Source organism: Festucalex cinctus, chromosome 4 (genome assembly GCF_051991245.1).
Source record: "Festucalex cinctus isolate MCC-2025b chromosome 4, RoL_Fcin_1.0, whole genome shotgun sequence".
NCBI classification, from domain to species: Eukaryota; Metazoa; Chordata; class Actinopteri; order Syngnathiformes; family Syngnathidae; genus Festucalex; species Festucalex cinctus.
This window is the reverse complement of record NC_135414.1, coordinates 13,603,791-13,624,788: the sequence shown is the minus strand read 5'-3', so window position 1 is coordinate 13,624,788 and position 20,998 is coordinate 13,603,791. Positions and strand designations below refer to the sequence as shown.

Below are 20,998 nucleotides of genomic sequence, written 5' to 3'. Positions count from 1 at the left end.
TATTATTATTATTATTATTATTTTTAACCACCTCAACATCTTGGACCACAAAACGAGCATTGTATCCACATATTCAGTAATATGGATAATTTTAAGCTTAACAATTTTGTTTTGATTTATTCAATGTCTTGCTAAAATTGCGTTACTGCGGCTTGGGTTGCTTTGATATTTTAATTTCAAAAATTGAGTTGAATGTGTTAATTTTATGACTTGACAAGAATCCACGCCCAGTGCACGTCGCATCGAAGAAGGGTTATGTGTCAAGAGAATTTTGATTCGGGTCTCTTCATGACACGATGAGCCCCCATTTCAATGAATGTTGCATTGAAATGGTCTCACTGACTTTGCTTTCAAACTGAGTCGGTTGAGGCAGTGTTTGTTTTAATTATTATATGGGGTTTATTATACATCAAAACGTTTAATAGACAAAAACCAACATTCCAATATTTCCTTGGTGTGAATGCGCGCTCTCTTGGCAGGCAAACATCTCGCCCAAGCTGTCTCATCTTTGGAGCAGCAGCCGACTTCTTGATATTCACAAACCACCAGTGGCGCCCTTTCTCTGCAAGATTTCACGAGTGCCTTCCGTTAAGAAACGGGTCAGGTATGCGCAATCAAAACGCGGTACGTGATATGCGCAGCGAAACGCGGAAGGGAGATTGCATCTTCGTACGCAATTCGATGTAGATATGTACCGGGGGATGGGCCCGCTTCTCGTGGAATGCTGCCTCTGTTATGCCTGCTGTCGTTGCTGGGGATCGGGAGTTGTCCGGCGGCCACTAGTACATACATGCCACTGACTACAACGTGACAGGGGTTCATCCTTAGCGGCGGTCTTGTTCCCTGGATTTTATCCCAACCGTTCGTAGCTGGGCTGGAGGAGGACGGGAAACGAGCCACGGTGAGGGAGCTGCCACAGCCGAAGACGTGTTGCTCTGTCTGAGAATCAACATTGAGGACGGCTGCGGATCCGTTCGACCCGATTATTTCCAGGACCGTTCATCTGTCAGCTCGAATGACAGCTGGTCGGTTGTCATAAGAACCGTTCACTGAGGCGTTTACGGACTTTCACCTCCCTCCCGCATCTCTGAGTCGGCGTCGGGGAGAACGAGTCTGACGAGGCTTGTCTCCAGTCGGGGGGATATGGGCGAGCAAACGGAACCGATGCAGTGGTTTGTGGCAAGGCAGAGTCAAAATACAGGTGAGAAATAGCGGCCACCAGGCGAACACACGTCATTAAATGGACATCCACCTTTTCTGTACGCACACGCTGGGCTTCCAATTAGAAAAATCCCCCTTTCATTTATATATTTTTTTTTCGTACGAATTTTGGACATATTAGTAGGCCACATCACATAGCTAGGCCCGCAGGATGCTCTAATGACTGCAAGGCGACTGCTTCTGATCATACACGTGTTTGTTGGATGCCGACACACACACGCCTGAATCCTTCTCATCAATGACAAAATTCAAATTCAGAATTACAATTGCTTTAAATTGATCTATAGGACATTGTGTGGAGAATGACACCTGTCTTAACTTTACGGTCACACTAACAGGACAGTTGGGGTCTCAAACTTTACCTGGGCACGGCTGGAGGCATATTTTGGGTGAGGCTTGGCCGCATCAAATATTCACCAAAATGTATCTGTTAATAATCTTAACAGTTTAGAACATTATCAGTTCAACTGAAAATGAACGGCTTCTTCTAAACTGACTTCTCTTGCGTATGCCAATCTTTCTCTTCTCGGCAGGTTTTAGAAAGAAGAAACGACTGGGGCTGGGTTTAAGGATATAATTTCCTTCCTCATCGTGTCACTTCAAATTCGCATTTCAACCAAGTGACTAACGTTTTGAATTTTTATTGGCTAACTGTCGACAAACACCATCGGAAGCTGTCATAGTTGTCAGCTACGGTACATACAGTAATTGTTAAAATATTGTACAGTATATTAAACACTCAGGGAAATGATTCATGCAGTGCCTATAAGCAAACAGGTGCATTTAAAGACAGTCATGTTGAGGGCCACAAAATAATATCCCTCGGATCCCAATGGGGTATATGCCACGGAAGAGGCGGGACTGTTTTTTTGCACATCAGTTTGTTTCCGGTTCGGTTTACGATGTATGGGCTGCGTTAAAAATAATGGGGTCTTTGCACAAATCCACTGCTTCCTGAACTCAACACCATTCCTTCATTGCCTGATTTTCACGAGTGGACAAGCTGATTAATCCAGGTGTGCCTGATCTCAGTAACTACAACGACATTGGCCAGACACACCTGGATTAATCAGTTTGTCCACTCATGAAAGACAGGAAACAAAGGTGTGGTTTTCAATTCAAGAAGTAGTCGAGCTGTGCAAAGAGCCCATTGTGCTTCCGACTTTGTGCCTCTGGGTTGCGCGTTCGCAACCCGGACCGGAAATAAACTGTTATGCAAAATCACGTCCCGCCTCTTCCGTGGCATATACCCCATTGGCACACAGGCCACAAGTTTGAGACCCCAGTGTGCCACAATGTTTGGGAAAGAAGAATGAGGAACACCTGTGAAAGGTTTATGGTTCCACATCAAGTGGTATGTTTCGACAATTTTATGTGCGTTTACTCGTTAATTTTTTTTACAATGAGCACAAATTTAGTTTTGCATATATTTGTGTCTCATTAGCTTCTCTCATAAAAACTCATATATGCACAAACTAAAATAGCTTATATTAGTCACATACTCTAATATGTGCGGTGAATAATTGAGGCATTTGAAGATCCAATAAATTCCACTCCAGAAGTATATTTTCCAACATCAAATTAGAAGAAAGGAAGGATTCCTCTTGTATGAAAATTCATGTTGTTTTTTTTTTAGAAACTGTGGTGCTATTAAAATGGTTTGACCTTTTTATATAACTCTTTAAACAAACATAAAAGCAGCAACATGTCAGTTCTTAAGTATGTTAACACATTCCCTTGTCATTTAAATCTGAATCAAGAGTGTGTGTATTCACAAGACGTGTTTAGTCTTCAGCCCTTGAGGAACTTGGCCATCTCAAAGGGTGACTTGGCAAATACAACTGTCCGTCTCTGTTTGGAAAAAAACGTCACTACCTCTTTTTTTTTTTTTTTTTGGTGCCCTGATGCAACTGTTTTCTCTTTTCCATCTTGCTGACATGTGAAAAGGAGTAATCGTGCATACATACAATCCATCTAGCAGTAATTTGGATTCTGTGGGATATTTTGGTTAGTTTTCATTGAAAGCCAATTGAGGTATGTGAGGTATATATGACAAGTGCCCCTCAAGAGACAATTTTCATCAGACTACATTGAGTCTAGCCCACATCGTGCAGGTATTGTACCATACAGTTGATTCCCCAGTGGAAAAGTGTGCAAAACAATCAAATCAGCATTATTTGATTTGTTCCAATGGTGTATTTGCAGTTTTTATAAATTATTTTTCAAATTCATATTGCTGTTTTAACACATGTATACAATTACAAACTAATACCGTAAGACTCAGAAACCCTGCATTTGCATGTGCCATCTCTTTATAAAGGTATATGTATATCTTGTAGCTGTTGAATATGGTGACTTCTTGACCTATCCGCTGGTGCTGTTTTTCTGAAATGTGTAGATTGATATGTTGTGTATGGGACCAAAGCAACACCTTCACATGTAAACAAAAAGATGAAATTATGTTCTTCAATGAATCATAGTAGTTAATGTTTGAAACTATATGGGGAAAGTAAATACAGATGGATGATTTATTGCAGGACTTGCGGATTAGTATGTAAATCCAAAGATTTACAAGGTGAAGTTGAATCTTTGAGTTGGTACGCAAAAGGTAGCAACAACTTAATTTTCCTAAAAACTCTTGACATTTGTTGTTGATAAATTAATACACAAAATTATTTTAAACGGCAGCAAATGCATGGAAGCACTCTGACGTTAACGTCATGCTATATTGTACAGAAACAACTTCGGTTTTGTTGTTTGTTATTGTGGAAAGGACATGTAGCTTTCGCTCTATTTGATAACTGAAGTGATAACTGCTCCTGTTAGAAAAAAAAAATCCCAGTTGTCTACTTGCTACATATCCAACCCAAAATATTCCTTGAGAGTTTCTAGTTTGGATAACATGATGGAAAATTACCTTGAACTGGTGGGACTAATTGTTTGTTTCAGAGTTGTGGATTCAATAAATGGATAGTATCTCTTAAGGAGTTGGTTGCTTTACTATACATACTGTAAAATGTTAGACCTTTGTCATAGTGCACAGCACAAGTTGTACAACATTAGAAGGCCACAGCTCTTTGGTAAGAGCTGTGCTACAGTGTTGCTCTGGGCATGCAAGTGTGAGACCCCACCCATCCAGAAACCGCTATCATGTGGCTTTGGAGCCAAGTCACGATTGGCTCCTGTTCAATGAAATTGTATTTCACGTAATGATGTCTGTTTAGGATGCTTAATTGAATTTAAAAAAAAAAATGTCTGTGTCACCACAATTTCACTATCTCACCAGATACATAGTTTCACACAGTTTGTGGGTGTCCGCTACAGACAGGTTGGCAGTTCACGTTTGCACCCCAGCACTGGCAAGCATCCATATACACAAACAGGCACATACAAACAGTAATACATCGACTGAAACACGAGAAAATGGAGAGGAAGGAGGTGAAAAGGATTGAGTGGGTGGCGGTGGGAGAAAAAGATGGAGAAAGAGGCAGAGGGAGAGTAGGAGTGAGTGGCACATGGCTTTCAGTCTAAAAAAAGATGAGCAGTGGTAAACCAAAACCAAAATCTGGCTTTGTTAGATAAGGAAGAGCAAGGCGAGAGGAGAAAATGTAGGTTTCCTCTGCACCCAAAATGGTGCAGATGTACGCGCTTGTTTCCATGCTCACAAATGTCCTCTAAAATATGAATAGTGAATGAGTGTGTGGGTAGGAAGGAGAAGGAGAGAGCATTAGGACAGGGAAGAGTGAAGAATGGGAGGGAGGGCTGGAGAAAGGAGAGGGAGGGCTTCGTTTGGATGGACAGCATGCTGCTGTCTGGTGATGAGTTGTGGATGTGGAGAGACAGGCTGATTAGAAACAGCGAGAAGTGGATGTGAGGTGAAGGGATTCTTAAAGCAGTTTCATTCTCACTCAAGCAGAGATGAAAGTGAACATAGAGGAAATTGGAATTGGAACTCATAACCATCATGTCAGCAGTAAGATCAGTGCATCCTCACTACTCGAGCCATTCTATGTAACCTCAATGCAGTGTAAATATTCATATTGGTAAATAGGGGCGGCACGGCTCAGTGGTAGTCGTCTTCCATTCCTGAGGTTGTGGTTTCGATCCGCACCCTGGTGACCATGTCGAAGTGTCCTTGTGCAAGACACTGAACCATGATTTGCTCCCAGTGGACCTGGCAGCGCCCTGCCGGTTCGAGTCCAGGCTCCGGCCTTCCTGGGTGGAGTTTGCATGTTCTCCCCGTGCCCGTGTGGGTCTTCTCTGGGTACTCCGGTCTCCTCCCACATTCCAAAGACATGCATGGCAGGTTAATTGGGTGCTCTAGTCTGAATTGTCCCTAGGTGTGCTTGTGTGTGTGGATGGTTGTTCGTCTCTGTGTGCCCTGCGATTGGCTGGCAACCAGTTTAGGGTGTACCCTGCCTGCTGCCAATAGCCAGCTGGGATAGGCTCCAGCACCCTCTGCGACCCTTGTGAAGAGCAAGCGGTTCAGAAAATGAATGGATGGATGGATGATGGATAGCGTTCTAACACAGATCATATCCAGATGGCAGTTTGATAGGGTCGTTCCATGCCAAATCATTGAATATTCATTGAAAGTTTGAGCCGGTTGTGTATATATGAGTCCTTATTACCTGTCTGAAACCTTTTATATGTTACTAGAAAACATGTGTAAGATTACAATTCATGAAAAATGTTGTTAAGATCATGTGATCCACAAGGTTAATTCAGGTCAACAAAAACAAAAGGTCAAAAAGTTTATAAAATATGCACCAATCTCCTAAATGATTGTAGATTTGAAATCTGCGTCGAATTCCCTTTCCAACAATATCTGTTTTGTGAAGATTGCCCCAGTTGATCCTGAGATAAGCCTTCAAAGTAAGTCGGCCACGCCCCTTTTTGCAGAAACTGCCCAAATTCAACCAGGTGTAGCTCCCAAACCCCTTCTGCGATTGACCTCAAAGTTGAGATTTAGTGCTGTGCCATCACTATCAACGAGTCCACCAAGTTTCATTCAAATCAAAATTGTTAAAATTTTACCTTTTTGAGTGATTTGGCATGGAACAATGCTCTTTTCTGTTTTTGAATAATATTATAATAGTCCAAATCTATTCCAGGTGTCAGACTTACCCATCATATAACTTAAATGTTGTTACATGTACATCACAATCTCTGTGGTTGTTGGTACTTCAAAAAATATAAAGACAATAAAACATCTAGCAAAACATTTCACTAGTGTCGCTTTTTTTTTTTTTTAAGTTCATCTTATCATAAAATCTTAAAAAAAAAAAAAAAAATCAAACAACAAAGCACTTGCAAACATACAAAGGAAGTTACACAGGCAGGCGAGATTTGCTGGTACTGAGCCACTTTGTCTTGTCCTTCTAAATTCTTTTTTTCACCTCAATTGTCCTTAGAATTTTAGGATCAGACGATGAGTTGTAAAACTGTCCAAGTTCTGATTGGCCTCTACATTACTTGGTCTCAACATCTTTTCCTCATTACATTTTCTACAATTTATTATTTATTATCTTTTATTATTATAGAATTTCATCAATTTTTGTTTGAGATAACCTGTGTCTAAATGACTAAAGTCAAACATGACATATCGTTATTTTGTATATACTATTTGTTAAAAATTAAAATCAGAATGTTGTTTTTCTATGCAGAAAAAGCAACGAAAGCCTGTGTTCTTCCCACATTATTTGCATTAGTGGAACAGTAGCCACATCATTCATCAGGTTGACTTGGCATTTATATACTGATAAGGTTACTGATAAGGTTTTTCGCTTGTTTGTTGTCCAACCAATTTGCACGGTATGTTCATATAGTGTATGTGTTTGCAAGAGAAACAAAATGTTTTCTCTTGCCTCGGTTCCATTTAGCAATTGCGAGAGGAGAAACGATAGAGGGTAGGAGCCCAGGAGGCCTTTGTGCCACCGCTTGGCTTGTTACGAAGTGACAGGGGAGGGGAGGGGCACCGGCTGCAAGTCATCCGGGATCAACCTTCTGTTTGTCAACTGGGCTGTACTGGTATGTTGACATCATATGGGTTTGATCAGATGTGACGGTTACGGTTCACATTGAGTTAAGTGTGAAATGTGGTGGTTTTAAATCGTGGACTTTAATGTTGAACAAATGTCTCCTTTAATAGATGTCCACAGTTTCAATTTACTTTAATAGATAATTAACGTGCCCCCCTTGCCTTTTGCTGTCTGTTACATTGTACATGTCATAGACAAAGCGATAATGACAGACTGGGAGCCGTGTCGTTGTTGTTGGGTCACGTGGGCAGGGGTCGGGGCCTGGCACGCAGCCATACACTGTGTTGCACAAAGGCGCTGCTCACGTGCAGGGATGTGTACGTCTTTTCACAAATGTACATATGACTTTCAAATTCACAAAGATTCGGATGATAGACTTTAAAATAATAATAATCAAAAAAAACTTTACAATTTATTGAATTGATGGAGTTGAACCGTCTTAAAATTATGTATCAAGCCCATGATGAAATTTTACCAATTAACATGCAAATCAAATAAAAAACTGGGAAAGTTAGTACAAATTAAGAGGAACAGATATTTTTTCCAAACCCAAATACAGAACAAAAGAAAAACAATAATATATGTCAATTTAAGGTGTCAGTCTGTGGAACAATCTGGATTACATAACTAAATCATCTCAGTCCATTCGTACTTTGGAAGGTTCCAACAACACAAATGAGCCAAAAGTCCTAGAATGGCGGCTGTGAAGGACCTTGTGGACCTAAATGCTATTAGCTTTTTTAAATGTTGAACATGTACAGTACATCACATCCTGACTAGATCTGGTCTGAAAAGATTGTAATTAGTGATGGACCTGAGTCCGTGTATGTTTGTGTTGTTTAATTAACTGTGGTGAGATTAGATTAATGTTTCTTTTATGGGAAGCTGTAACAATTGCAGCAGTTTGAAATGACTGCGGTTGGTTTGTCAGAAATATATGACTTGAGGTCCTTTCAGCAGGATGTTGATAGTTTGTGCCCTGCTGTGTTAAAGATTAATTTCAGAAACACGAGTGATTAATCAGAAAAAAATATTAACATAATGTGGTTATAGTAATATGTCATACTGACTTACTTATAATGGTATTTTGAATTATGTGATTAAAAACCCTATACGGTAATGCCAAATGCATCAAATTTCATACAAACATTTCTGAGCCTAATTGCATCACCATTGTGTAAAAACTTTGCTCAAAACCCTCTTGTGTACAATCTGATACCTTTTTATTCCCCCTGGTGGATACATTTGTCAATACAATAATTAGGACACAGTACATGGGACAATCCAAGATGGCCTCCTTCAGGCAGTTACCAATATGCTGGATCAAGTCCTCCATAGCTGAACTGCTTTTGAAGAAGTGCTTCTTTGTTGTCCGCCGTGGGATGCGATAATTCCTCGTGAGTTCTTTGTCATTCATTCAATGTGTATTTTACGCATGCGATATGTCATGATGATCATGTGACTGTCCAAAATGCCGATACAGTACTTAACGTAAAAATATTCATACAAAGTGCTATAAAATCATAATTGCTCAACATAAATTGGCAATTTTTTCAGGGAAGAGTTGAAATGATCCATTTCACAGAATAGCTGGTTAGTTTTTCATAAGTCTTGTGTTTCTTTAAAATACTATGGCGTAATCCCTTTAATGGAAAAAGCACATGACCTGTTGTCTATTGCAATTTGTTTTCCAGACCAGTATTTTTTTGTACAGCCTATTTTACTTTCAAATTTGTCCTTTTTTATTCCATTTTATGCATTTAAAAAAATGGAAGAATGTGGTATGTCATTGTGAGAAACCTTTAATGCTTACTGACCCCGGTTCACCTCACCTTAAATATTGCTCTCTGTAGTGTTGACAAACTCTGTGTGTTATTGAATCTCTCTCTCAAAAAAAAAAAAAAAAAAAAATATATATATATATATATATATATATATATATATATGTGCTTCTTACAGTTTTGTATTCCTGTGGTTGCATGAGTGTCCTGCCCTCTAAATGTCTTTGGATTTTATATCTGATATTGTCTGACTGTTCACAATTTGTTGGCCTTTCTAAGCACCATTAATCGTCGGACTGTCTGGTCACTTCATAATTGAATTAAGTCTGGGCATCAGTATGTTATTCTGTTGGGCAAATTGGGTAGTTAAATTTTTTAATTAATGACATCTGTCTGGTCCTGTGGTATGAGCATGACCAGGTATTCTTGTCTTCTCTTGTATATACTGTAGTCTTACAATGATGAACCTTATTATGCTTGCAGTCTTTAATCGTTTCTGGCCGCTTTGTACTTGCACCCGGACTGCAGATTTGCACGCTATTCCACTCGTGAACATTTCAGGATGTCAGTATGCATAATTTCCACATATGCATAATGCTTCACGTGTCCCCATCAATAAGTTGTTTTTGTAACATTGGATGTGAATATTGGCAGATCTCATATAAGCACTCCCCGAAGTAGGTGTCCACTGTTGTTTGTGCATGCGAGGTCAGGATGCATACAGTACGTGTTCAGTACGCACACACTGAAAACCAGTGAGAAAATCATTTCAGCCCCCTAAGTACATTTAAGATCAATGGAGACGCCGACGTCGCCACATAAGAATGTGAGAGCCCAAAGCCACACAGTTGTAAATGAAAGACAGTCCAATGTCCTGATTGGCCGCATTGAGGTCTTGCTCTACCCCCTCTAGTCTTGCTGCATGCAGAAGCAGAAATATGTGATTAAATAAAAGACAAATTAAAATGATTTTCATTTTGGAGGTAAAAAGGGTTTTGAGGCTCCCATGTTTTCTTTTCTGCATAAAAGGGGTTCAAATGGTTTTGTTGCCAGTCCCTGCCCAAACACTAATGACTAACATTGTCTTTCTTTCATTGTCCTTCTCATTGTCTGACTGACTGACATTGACTTTGCTGTACTGTCTGTCTGTTGCAGCACACTCATTCTACTTATTTACAAATATTTAAATTACCTTGTATACATGTCACGCATTACACAAATCCACACACAAATTTTGCAGATTCACTTTAAAAAAAATATGCAATACTCCTGCGCACCAACATTGACGTATTTGTCACATAAGCCTGTGCGCCAAACACTATTTTCAGCAAGGCCGTGATAGTCTTTTGCAGATTAGATTGGTCATCAATCAAACCAAATCATCATCTTGTTTCTGTGCAAAGACTGTTTTGATGAAAAAGCACAGTCACTTGAGTCTTATTGTACAGGGCGTTTAGGTCTTCAAAGGAAGAATGTGCAGTTACATGCTTCCAGATCTGCTGCTATTTTTCTGTTTTACACGTCCCTGCTGAATGCTAAGTAGGTGGCATTGCAAATAAATCATTTTTTCCCCCTTCCCATTTAAGCACTTCGGTGCCACTTTGTGTACAAAGTACAATCCACAACGTCTACAATCTTGTGCAGTAGTTGCTGCTGTATACTTTTTTTATTTTTATTTTTTTAATTATTTATTTTTTATTTTTTATTTTTTTTTCCTCCAGGCAGTCGGGTAGAGCAGGTCACTACTGAAAATATTAATTTGAAAGATGCAGTGTTTATTAGGGATGGATAAGATACCAGGTATTGAAAACTTGTGAAGGCTGCAAATACAATGACTGGTAACTGAAGGCAAACAAATCACAATAATGTAAGTCCCCCTCGCAAATTAGTTGTAAACACCTAAGAGAGAGTATTACAAGCACCTAAGAGGAAATTTGGAGTTTGAGTTTCAATGCCTCGTCTTCTGACCCAAAAAATGCATGCACACACATGCGTACACCGCGCGCCAATTGATAGTGGCTTAACTTTGGTGAAATAAACAACCAACTGCGTCACTACAACACATGTAACAAGATCATATTTCACAAAGGAGATAACGTGTCTGATTAAACACTTTCGGATGGATCAACGGTGCAAAAGTTATGGCATTCCTTGTCAATGACATGCTAGCTCCTTAGCATCAGACTGAAGCCACAATCCACTAAATAAAACAATAAGAGTTAAAGGGTGCATTTGGATGATGCCCTCATTACACCTCTCTGAGAGTGAAAGTGTTGTGTACTCCCATTTACAAATGCATCCGTGTAGTGGTGCTGTTGTGGCTACTGGCTAGCAAGACTGCTATAAACATTAGCTGCTATTTTTCATGAACAATTGATACCTTTAAAAACAAATTTTGCCACTTGTTGTCAACTGAAGATGACATCACCTGTGTTGAGGTAACGGCAATCATGGCTCTTGTTTGCTGACCAAACCCAGAAGACAGGTGAGCCGTGATTGGTCGTTACCCATTTCCTCAGCACAGGTGATGTCCTCTTCATTTGACAGCAAGTGGAAAAATATTTTAAAGGTTATTAATTGTAGCTATATGAAAAATAATGTAGTTATCAAATTAATGCTGGACAAATTCTGAACCTTTTACTGCTGAATATGGCTCAATGAGTCAAGTACCACTTTAATCTAGTTTGATGGGGTTTTTCTTTTCTTATTTTGCTTAGGTGAAAAAGCAATTTTCAATTTCGGCAGATATAAAATTTTGTGATAGATTTTTCAACCTATTTTCCAACTTCATAATGTCATGCACTTGAATTTATTTCGAACTTTCTTTAGTTTTTACACTTTTGTTAGTTTATCATCCAATGAATCCTACAGAGTGACTTATTTGTTTTATTCTTTACTTTAACCCTGTTACACACTGACTGTTAGTGCTTTTGTCAGAATTAAAAGCAAGGAATTTCTTTAAAATGATCTGTCATCGATTTAATTGACATTTTATATATGTTAGTGTTAGTTACTTGATATCTGTATTGGTGAGTACTTGAGTGAAGTACTTCTTACTGGTATTGGTCTATATACAAAGTAAACACGTCTGCACAAACATGTTAAAAGATGTAATACTTTAATTTGTCTTGTGAATGTAAATAACTGTACAAATCCACACGTGTCTCTCCACACCTTTGTCAAAGTACCTTCTGATGTTGTTAGGGCGGTCATTCTATTTGGATAGCAGTGCATCAACACGACAGACCGTGACTTGCAATATTTACTCACTCTTAGTTGCAAAAGCACTCCCAAATAGCTTCTGCTCTCAACTTCCTCCTCAGGCTCAAATGTTTAATGTTGTCACATCCATGTTTGTTATTCTGATCGTACCTTTAGTATTATAAAGAAGACATAATACACTTTGTTTTTCCACAAATTTAAAAATGGTCATGTCATGTGTGTCTTAAAAAGATCTGCTTCCATCACTGTAGAAATGGACAAGGAAATATTTAAAGCTTGATCTGGTTGTAATCATTCACTTTTGGGGTGGCTGCCTATGTGCAAAAATCCAGCGACATCCAGCAATTCGTCGACTGGGGAAGGGAGTGCTCATGGCACCCAGCGACGTGCGGCATCAGTGTTGATTTATATTCGATGCCTTTTTGACGCTTAGCCTGGTGTGCAAGGACAAGAAAAGCCTAGTTATAAAGCACTGGGGAAAAAACTGCATTTCTGCCCCAAGTGTTATGTTTATTTGGACTGCAGTGTGTCTGTTTATGAACCCATACATGGTGCACGGAGCTAGGCAGTGGCGATTTGGCCAACTAGTGGGAGATAGCGGGCTAGTTGGCTTGCTAACTCGCGGACCAGCGGCTTTGTGCGCCGTACGTAGGTCCACATAACAGAGATGCTTCAGGGAAGGTAACTGTTTATTACACTAGGTGGTGACAAGCTCACGGGGTTATTAATACGTCACTGCCTTGGCGCCTTCCATGGTGTTGTGGGTGTGCAAGTCCACATAACCACTTGAAATCCATTGTATATCGCCGCATATTTGCTGCAGTGTAAATCTACTTCAACCAGTTTACATTAGGCACCTTTCTCTGGACAATGATGCAGCTATCGCTTGGCATTTTAATTAGGATTATTAATGTTTGTTTCCACAATGCCAAGGAAGATTTTTAATAACTGTGATGACTACGCTATTTAAGGTTGTAACAAGGCGAGTACTGGCACTCTCTTAATGATTGAAAAATCATTGCGGCAGACAGAGCAAAACAATGTAAGAGTTTTTGCTCAGCATTCCTCCTCATTATTTATCTTACATCTACTGTAACACAAATTGGCATGATGGATTTTTGTTTTGTAAACAAACCTTTCATGAGTTATACACAAGTATAGCTAACCGTAAAGGCTAGCTCAGCATGTGTCGGCATCATAAGGCCTGCATCAGCCTCTCTGTGGCCCCCCTCTTCCTTCCCTCCTCTTGTGGCTTTGAGATTTCAGTTCATTTAAGCCCAGAGGCAACTGCAATGAACTCCACTGTGCTTTTCAACAAGAGAATGATCATGGTGATGTTAAGGATTTTTTTATTTTTTTTATTTTTTTTTTTAATACGACCGTTCCGATTAATGTCAAAGCAGGTTCGCTTTCTGTTGTTCACCAAGTAGAATATTTCATAAAAGCTCATCTTGAACTTGTTCATACTACTTTAAGATAGCTGTATGACGTAAATCACTGCCCCGCTCGAGGTCAACATGCAGAGCTTTTTGTGACCTTTGACTTTCCCTTTCTTTTAATTATTAGGTGGTTTATTTTCTGTCTGGTGATACTGCACTGGGGGCTGCTGTGACATGTCGAATATTCCACTGTCGAAGTCCCTCCTCAAAATGTTGCACACAAATGAAGTCGAACACAATGAACAGCAATGTAACAACTAACAAGTGTGATAAGATATATGCTTTATTATTGAGAAAAGTTCAGTTAAACATTAACCAAGAAATCCTTTTCAGCATCTCTACCAGGTAGTGGCGCCATTGTTGTGTGACTTAGATAACTGCATCTTAGTAAAGCCATTGTACATCATACATGGTTTGTCCCTTGCTTCGTGAGACTCACAAATATCTGGAAATATCACCTTAATAGTTGTTCTCCTTGATGTGACTTCTGTGTCTCTACAGGGCAGTGATGCCTGGCATGGTGATGTTTCGGCGGCGCTGGTCAGTCGGCAGTGATGACCTGGTGCTGCCTGCCCTCTTTCTGTTTTTGTTACACTGCATCTGGTGAGTCACTTTCTGTCTCCAAACTATTCTTTTTATTTTTTGGTATTTTTTTTTTTAATCGCGTTTTTTTGTTTTGTGTTTCCCCACACTACACGATTTTACTGTGTTGTTGTGTTCAGGCTGGTAGTTCTCTCCGTGGTTTTGTTCGGCCTTCCCTATGGCTCTGACCAGTCCTGTTCTATAACATTGGTGGACCATGGCCGAGGGTATATGGGCATCTTGGTCAGCTGCCTTATCTGTGAGAGTGCCATCATGTGGTTGAGTATGAGAGGCAGCATCCTGTACACACAGCCCAGGGAAGCTGTGCAATACGTCATCTATATCCGTCTAGGTAAGCTGACTCATTTTTAAACAAGGATAGATATATGCACTGTACGTGCGTCAGCGTGTGTGTGTGTGCATATAGATAGATAGATATCTCACATTTTATTGTGTGATTTGTGTTTTTGTGGTATTTTAGTGTCAAGAAAAAAAAGAAAACGTTTTTATTGATTATTCGCCTTAACATTTTTTTTTATCTCCAGCCATTCTCCTGGTAGAGCTTGTGTATGCAGTGGTGGGAATTGCCTGGCTCGTTCAGTATTACCAGCCATGCTCTGATGTCACTGCCAAAAACCTAGCTTTGGGTGAGTCAAACAGAAGCTTTCGATAGATCGGTTTTGAGAATGTGAAAATGGACTTATCATATCCCGTTGGCATGAATTGTATTTATAGTTCTTCGTTATCTGCTGAAACCACCAACGTGTATTTTTTTTTAACAACATAGTTCACAGATTTCTTGGGTTTTCCAACCGTATTTATCAACTTGGGGAAAACATTTATAATTCCCTTTACCGTATTTTCCGCACTATAAGGCGCACCTAAAAGCCTTCAATTTTTTTTCAAAAGCTGACCATGCGCCTTATAATCAGGTGTGCCTTATATAGGGATCAATATTGAGCCGCCACAGGTCTCGCTGTCAAGACGCTATCGGTGACCCTGGACGATCGGTGACGCGCATGCGCAGAAGATCCCGTCATCATGGATCACTAGCTAATACTAATACTTTACCTCAGAGAAAATAATAAAACAGCTGTTTATTCATTTTGGGAGTGAATGAGTTGTCAGAAAGCTGGTTTGTAATCTATTAATAAAGTTTGACTGACCTATCTGACTGTTTTGTTGACATTCCCTTTAGCGCAGCACCATCTAATGGATGCATAACGTAACCCCAGCCTCTACTGTAGCGCCTTATATATGAAAAAAGTTTTAAAATATATCATTCATTGAAGATGCGTCTTATAGTGCGGTGCGCCTTATATAAGGAAAAAGTTTGAGAATATGTCATGCATTGAAGGTGCGCCTTATAATGAGGTGTGCCTTATTGTGCGGAAAATGCGGTAATTTGATTAATTTGAGCAGTCTCATGATTTTTTGGGGGGTTGTGAAGGTCTGTTGAAACCAACCTATCCACGAGGACTAACGCAGCGCGATTTCTGTTTCTGTTTGCAGCCATATTTACATGACAATTCATAAAATACCTGGTGGAAAACTTTGTGCGCATCCACATTTGTAATTTGGTTTAAAATTGTTGTATATATTGTTATGTTGTGTTTTAGGGATTGTTGCGTGCAACTGGCTAGTGATATTCAGCGTCTGCATTACGCTTATGTGCACTTTTGATCCTACCGGGCGGACATTTGTCAAACTGAAAGCAACTCGCCGGCGTCAACGAAATCTTACAACATATACACTAAGGTACTAACAAACCTGTGATTTATTTATTTATTTTCACAAACAAGAACATCCAAACCTCATTGTCAATTTCCTTCACTTTCAGACACAGACTTGAGGAAGGCCAGGCCAGCAGCTGGAGCAGAAGACTAAAATTCTTCATGTGCTGCACAAGAGCCCAGGACACACAATCAGTAAGTCACATGAATTCATTTTACAGAAATAGAGCAGCTTACGGGATATCAGTATAGTGTGTCCTCGGTTTACAAAGGAAACAACATATGATGTTGCCCTCTGGCTTCAGCCGTGAGAAGTACGGAGCCCCTAAGGTGACACGGTAGAAAAAAACCCAAAACTTTGCGTTCCCTCGCAAAACATTTTGCGTCCCTCGCAATCTTTGCGAGGGAACGCAAAGTTTTTTTTTTTTTTTTCTACCATGTCACCTTAGGGGCTCCGTAGTGAAGTGATTGTGAGTCCAGTTTTTTTTTTTTTTTTTCTCTCTCTCTACACGTCCGTGGTCTTTACACGACATCCTCAGACTGACTGCGTCACACACAGGCTTTCTTAAAATTATGTGAACTAAACTCACTCAACTAAACTCAAATGCATGCAAATTAGCGCGTGGTCTATTAAAATGATTTTAATAGACGACTCGCTAATTTTAATAAAATACATATGTTTTAATAAAATAAAGCTACTTTTGATGTTAAATCAGTGTGACTTCTGCTGCCAGTCAAATTTCACAGCAAGGTCTTAAGAAACTTTTGCAGCACTATTGTTAAAAATGAAGAAAAAAAAAAAAAGAAGTTCAAACTAGGGCTGGATATTGCAACAACCTCACAATATGATACTTATCATGATACAGGGATCATGATACGATACGTATCACGATACATATGTGTCCCAAAACATGGTTTTTAAGACGATACGTATCCCGATGTTTTACATTAATTTACTTGCATTTTTATTATAACAGTCATATATATGTATGATATGATGTGCATTTATGCTGGATGGCAATTTTTTTTAAATTTTTTTTGTTAGCAGCTCTTCTGGTTTATCACTCAGCGGCATGCCTGATCTGAATGTGCACGTACTGCAGAGCAAGGAGCAGCGTTCACAGACACACCGGGAAACTTTAGAAATAGGCATGGGCCGATATGAGTAAAAATATCAAAGTATTAAAATTACAGCTCTAAAATGTGCTTATTTGAAATATTTGGGGAAATAAAAACAGCATTTTCTTCATGTAACACATTCTATTTGTTTTTTCAACAAAATATAGAAGAAATGGTACATGTACCATCTTAAGTTAATAAGTAAATAAATGATATTCTTCCTCGGTTTAAATTTTTCTTAGCAAGACACGGTATCCAATCACTGATGGTCTATTTTTAAAAAAGACGTCACGTGTACAGTTATTTATTTATTTATTTATTTATTTTATTTTATTTTATTTTATTTTATTTATTTATTTATTTATTTTTTAAATAAGTAGGCTATAATGCAAACTAAACACCCAAGGCACTCATGTCCTTTTCGTCTGCTCCCCCACTCCACTCTGCTGCCTAGTGCATGAATGAAACGTATTTAAAATTAATGAGCAATATCGATTATGACGTCTGACGATGTATTGCTGTATCGATTTTATTTTATTTTATTTATTTTTTCACACCATGCCCTCACATGCTTCTGCTGCTGTCCTCTACAGGATGCTTATTCAGAGGTGGCAAGCCTGTTCGCAGAGTTCTTCAGAGACCTGGATATTGTGCCGAGTGATATTATTGCTGGCTTGGTCCTCCTGCGTCAGACACAGAGGTCTAAAAGATCGTCTATCCTGGATCAGGTACAGTATTACAATATGAAGGCCCCAATGAACACAATAAAAGAAACCACCAATTGTATTTTCACTCACAGAGTCAGCACTTCATCACCAAGCCGCCCAATGAAGTTAGTTTTCCATGTTGCGCTTTTTAATAGTACTACTTTCCCTCCACAGGCCAACAATGATATTCTGGCCTTCCTTTCTGGGATGCCTGTCACTCGGAACACTAGATATCTGGACCTTAAGAACTCGGTGAGTCCTTTGCTATGTTTATGATGGATAATTGAAGCCAAAACTCAAAACCATCCATTCACACTATCCATAAATACAAGCACTTTTACACTTTCCCCCCTGTTGACTCACCTGAGTGCAAGGCACACTTGGGACACTGCAATATCCATTTTAAGTTAAAAATGGCTCCAAACAATTACTCATTACGTATTAAAATAATTGGTGATTAATTTCATAATGGATTACTTGTCGATGAATCGATTCATTTTGACAGCTCTAATGTATCTGTATTCTTCTATCCCAGACTGAGATGGGCATGTACAAGGATGTGTGCTACTACATGCTCTTTGCTCTAGCTGCGTATGGTTGGCCCATGTACCTGATGAGGAAGCCAGCCTGTGGACTGTGCCGCCTCGTTAGCACCTGCCCGTAAGCAGTCAAACACACACCTGTGCAGTTTTGATCAGCTTGTCTTATTATTGGGACACTGAACTTTTCACATCCATTAACACTTGCTAATTGACAATCCATTGAGACTACTCGTCTGGGAATGGTAACGTTGAATTAATCACATACTCTTACACAGAATGGGATTATGTATTTTACATACATTAAACCACAGTTCCTATTGTGCCCACTCAATGTTCTCTAATCTTTGTTTTCTGTTTTCCCCTTCCAATGCCCCAAGCTGCACATCAATGTCTGGCTCACGTTTGTCCCAGTCAGTGACAGTGGAGGAGGACAATTGTTGCGGTTGTAATGTGTTGGCCATCCGCAGACAATTCTTGGACCGGGATCTGAAGCAGGTTCACATAGTCTACACTTCCTGTCATGATGCCGTGAGTATTCTACCGTCAAAGCAGTTGGAGTGTGTACGTTCTCAATTACACCAAGTGTTGTTTTTGTGGGGCTTTTTATGAACAGGTTTATAAAAGGAAGCGCCCATGCAGGCAGTCTGCCTTTGCAAACATTAGCGAACTAATGGGTCACCTAAAGTGCCCGCTGAATTTGAGTGTGGTACCTGCTAGACATTCCCCATTTTAAGCTGAACATTTAAACATATTAAAGTAAAGTGGAGTTTAGGAACCACACCAACTCGGGCATGGAAAGTAGATAGCACACATTGTAAAGTTAAAGATCAGGGTCGCTGAAGGCTGAGGTGCGTCGTGTGTAAGAGTTTCCACTCTTCTGCTGACTCAACTAACTGCAGAGTTCCAAACTTCATCTGGCATTAACATCGGCACTAAAACTGTGCGCTGGGGGATTCTTGGCTGTTTCCATGGCCGAGCAGCTGCATAAACGCCTTAAATGATCAAACGCAAAGTCACGCATAGGATGGAATAATATCAACTATATGCCGTCACTAGACACTGTCGCAGTGGAAACAAATTCTGTGGAGTGACAAATTAGGCTTCATTACAAAACTGCTAGGTGAGAACATTGTTAGAATAATGGATTCTAAAAATATTCGATAGCGACAGCACTATAGGCTAGGGATGTAACGATAAGGGCTATATCATGATATCGTGATATTAAAACTGCCACAATATCGTCGTCATCATGTTCACAATATTTTAAAGGAACACATCTGTTAAAAAAGGTCAGGTTGATTTCTATTTGTGAAGTTCTAGCACCCTCTAGTGGCTAGTTTATTAGTGCAATTTAATTTTCATTAGGGATGTTTTGGCAGGCTTCTATGTTTAAAATCTATGCTAATTGTCCGATGAAGGGGAACTTAATTTCCTTGTGATGCGATCAATGTGTGCTTGCATTAGCAAGTAAGTGCCTCAATATTGTTATTAGAGATTGTAGGTGGTTTATATGCATTGCTGTTATGTAAAAAAGCACATTATTGTGCTTTTTTTTTAGTATGAGCTTTTTTTTTTTTTTTTTTTTTACAATATTGTGATCTTTTTTTAAATGTCACCAACCCCCAACAATATCGTGAAAGTTATCGTGCCGTGACCCTCATATCGTGATATCCTATTGTGATGTTTGGATATTGTTACATCCCTACTGTAGGCCCTAGAGAGAGTGAGAGAGAGAGAGATTCATATATATATATCTCTGAAAAGCAAAAACATTGGGTATTCATAGTTTAGGATACTTTTTTCCCCCATTTGTTTCAGTAACGTCATCAAGTTTAAAAACAAAACAATTACAACAAAAGTTATACAAAGGTGGTACTCGAAAGGATCAGGTACAAGTTCAGAGAACTTATAATGATCCTAACCACTTGCTTGGTTACAGAAGAAGCTGGACGAAATCCATAAAGCCGTCCAACCCAATTGCAGTAGGAAGAAAATACATCATTTGCGGCTCTTCTTCCCACTGTTTCTGATACAGTGCCTGATGGTGTACTGTAACGGCGCAATTACAGTTAAAAATAACACCCAACTCGTGCAGTTTTGTCTGATGTCAGAGGCATTGTAGCCAGAGGCAGCCTGAAATTAGATGTATGCTCGGCCTCCAAATTTGTTATGCAGGGAAAACCCTGGTATTGTGGAGTTGATCCTTTTTTTTTTTTTTTTTTTTTTTTTTTTTTTTCTCCTAAATATTGTGGTTGTCATTTCTGTCATCTATTTTCATAACACTTTGCTCACCAGTTTAGTTGCTGAGAGATGATGAGTGGGGTGAGAGTTGTGTAGTCTCACTGGATGAAACTGTGCTTTGCCACACTTTTTGTTGAGCAATTGTCATGGACTAAATCTCAAGACGCAGAAGCCTGAAGGTCAATTTGGCAAAAGGGTGTTAAATGATTATCATGTAACCTATTTGTCAGGGATGTTGTGTTGATTGTTGTTGTTGTTGTTGTTGTTAGTCAGGTAACATTTTGCTGTACGATCAACAAAACTTGACCTCTCACATGACACGTTCACCTCCCAATTTAGCGATATCCTTGCTGTAATTCTCTCCTATTAT

At 39.4% G+C, this 20,998-nt stretch overlaps 1 protein-coding gene across 2 annotated transcripts in view; it reads left to right on the top strand.

The window, feature by feature from the left end:
• The first annotated feature begins 508 nt into the window (after positions 1-508).
• dagla (diacylglycerol lipase, alpha) overlaps positions 509-20,998 on the top strand; it is a 34,693-nt gene continuing 14,203 nt past the window's right edge. For both annotated transcript variants that reach the window (XM_077519041.1, XM_077519040.1), the window contains exons 1-10: positions 509-1,201; positions 14,206-14,307; positions 14,427-14,638; positions 14,832-14,933; positions 15,906-16,044; positions 16,127-16,214; positions 17,732-17,866; positions 18,020-18,097; positions 18,381-18,505; positions 18,765-18,915. In XM_077519041.1, coding sequence (XP_077375167.1) covers positions 14,213-14,307; positions 14,427-14,638; positions 14,832-14,933; positions 15,906-16,044; positions 16,127-16,214; positions 17,732-17,866; positions 18,020-18,097; positions 18,381-18,505; positions 18,765-18,915 — 1,125 coding nt within the window. In that variant the 5' untranslated portion in view covers positions 509-1,201; positions 14,206-14,212. The remainder of the gene's footprint in view (positions 1,202-14,205; positions 14,308-14,426; positions 14,639-14,831; positions 14,934-15,905; positions 16,045-16,126; positions 16,215-17,731; positions 17,867-18,019; positions 18,098-18,380; positions 18,506-18,764; positions 18,916-20,998) is intronic.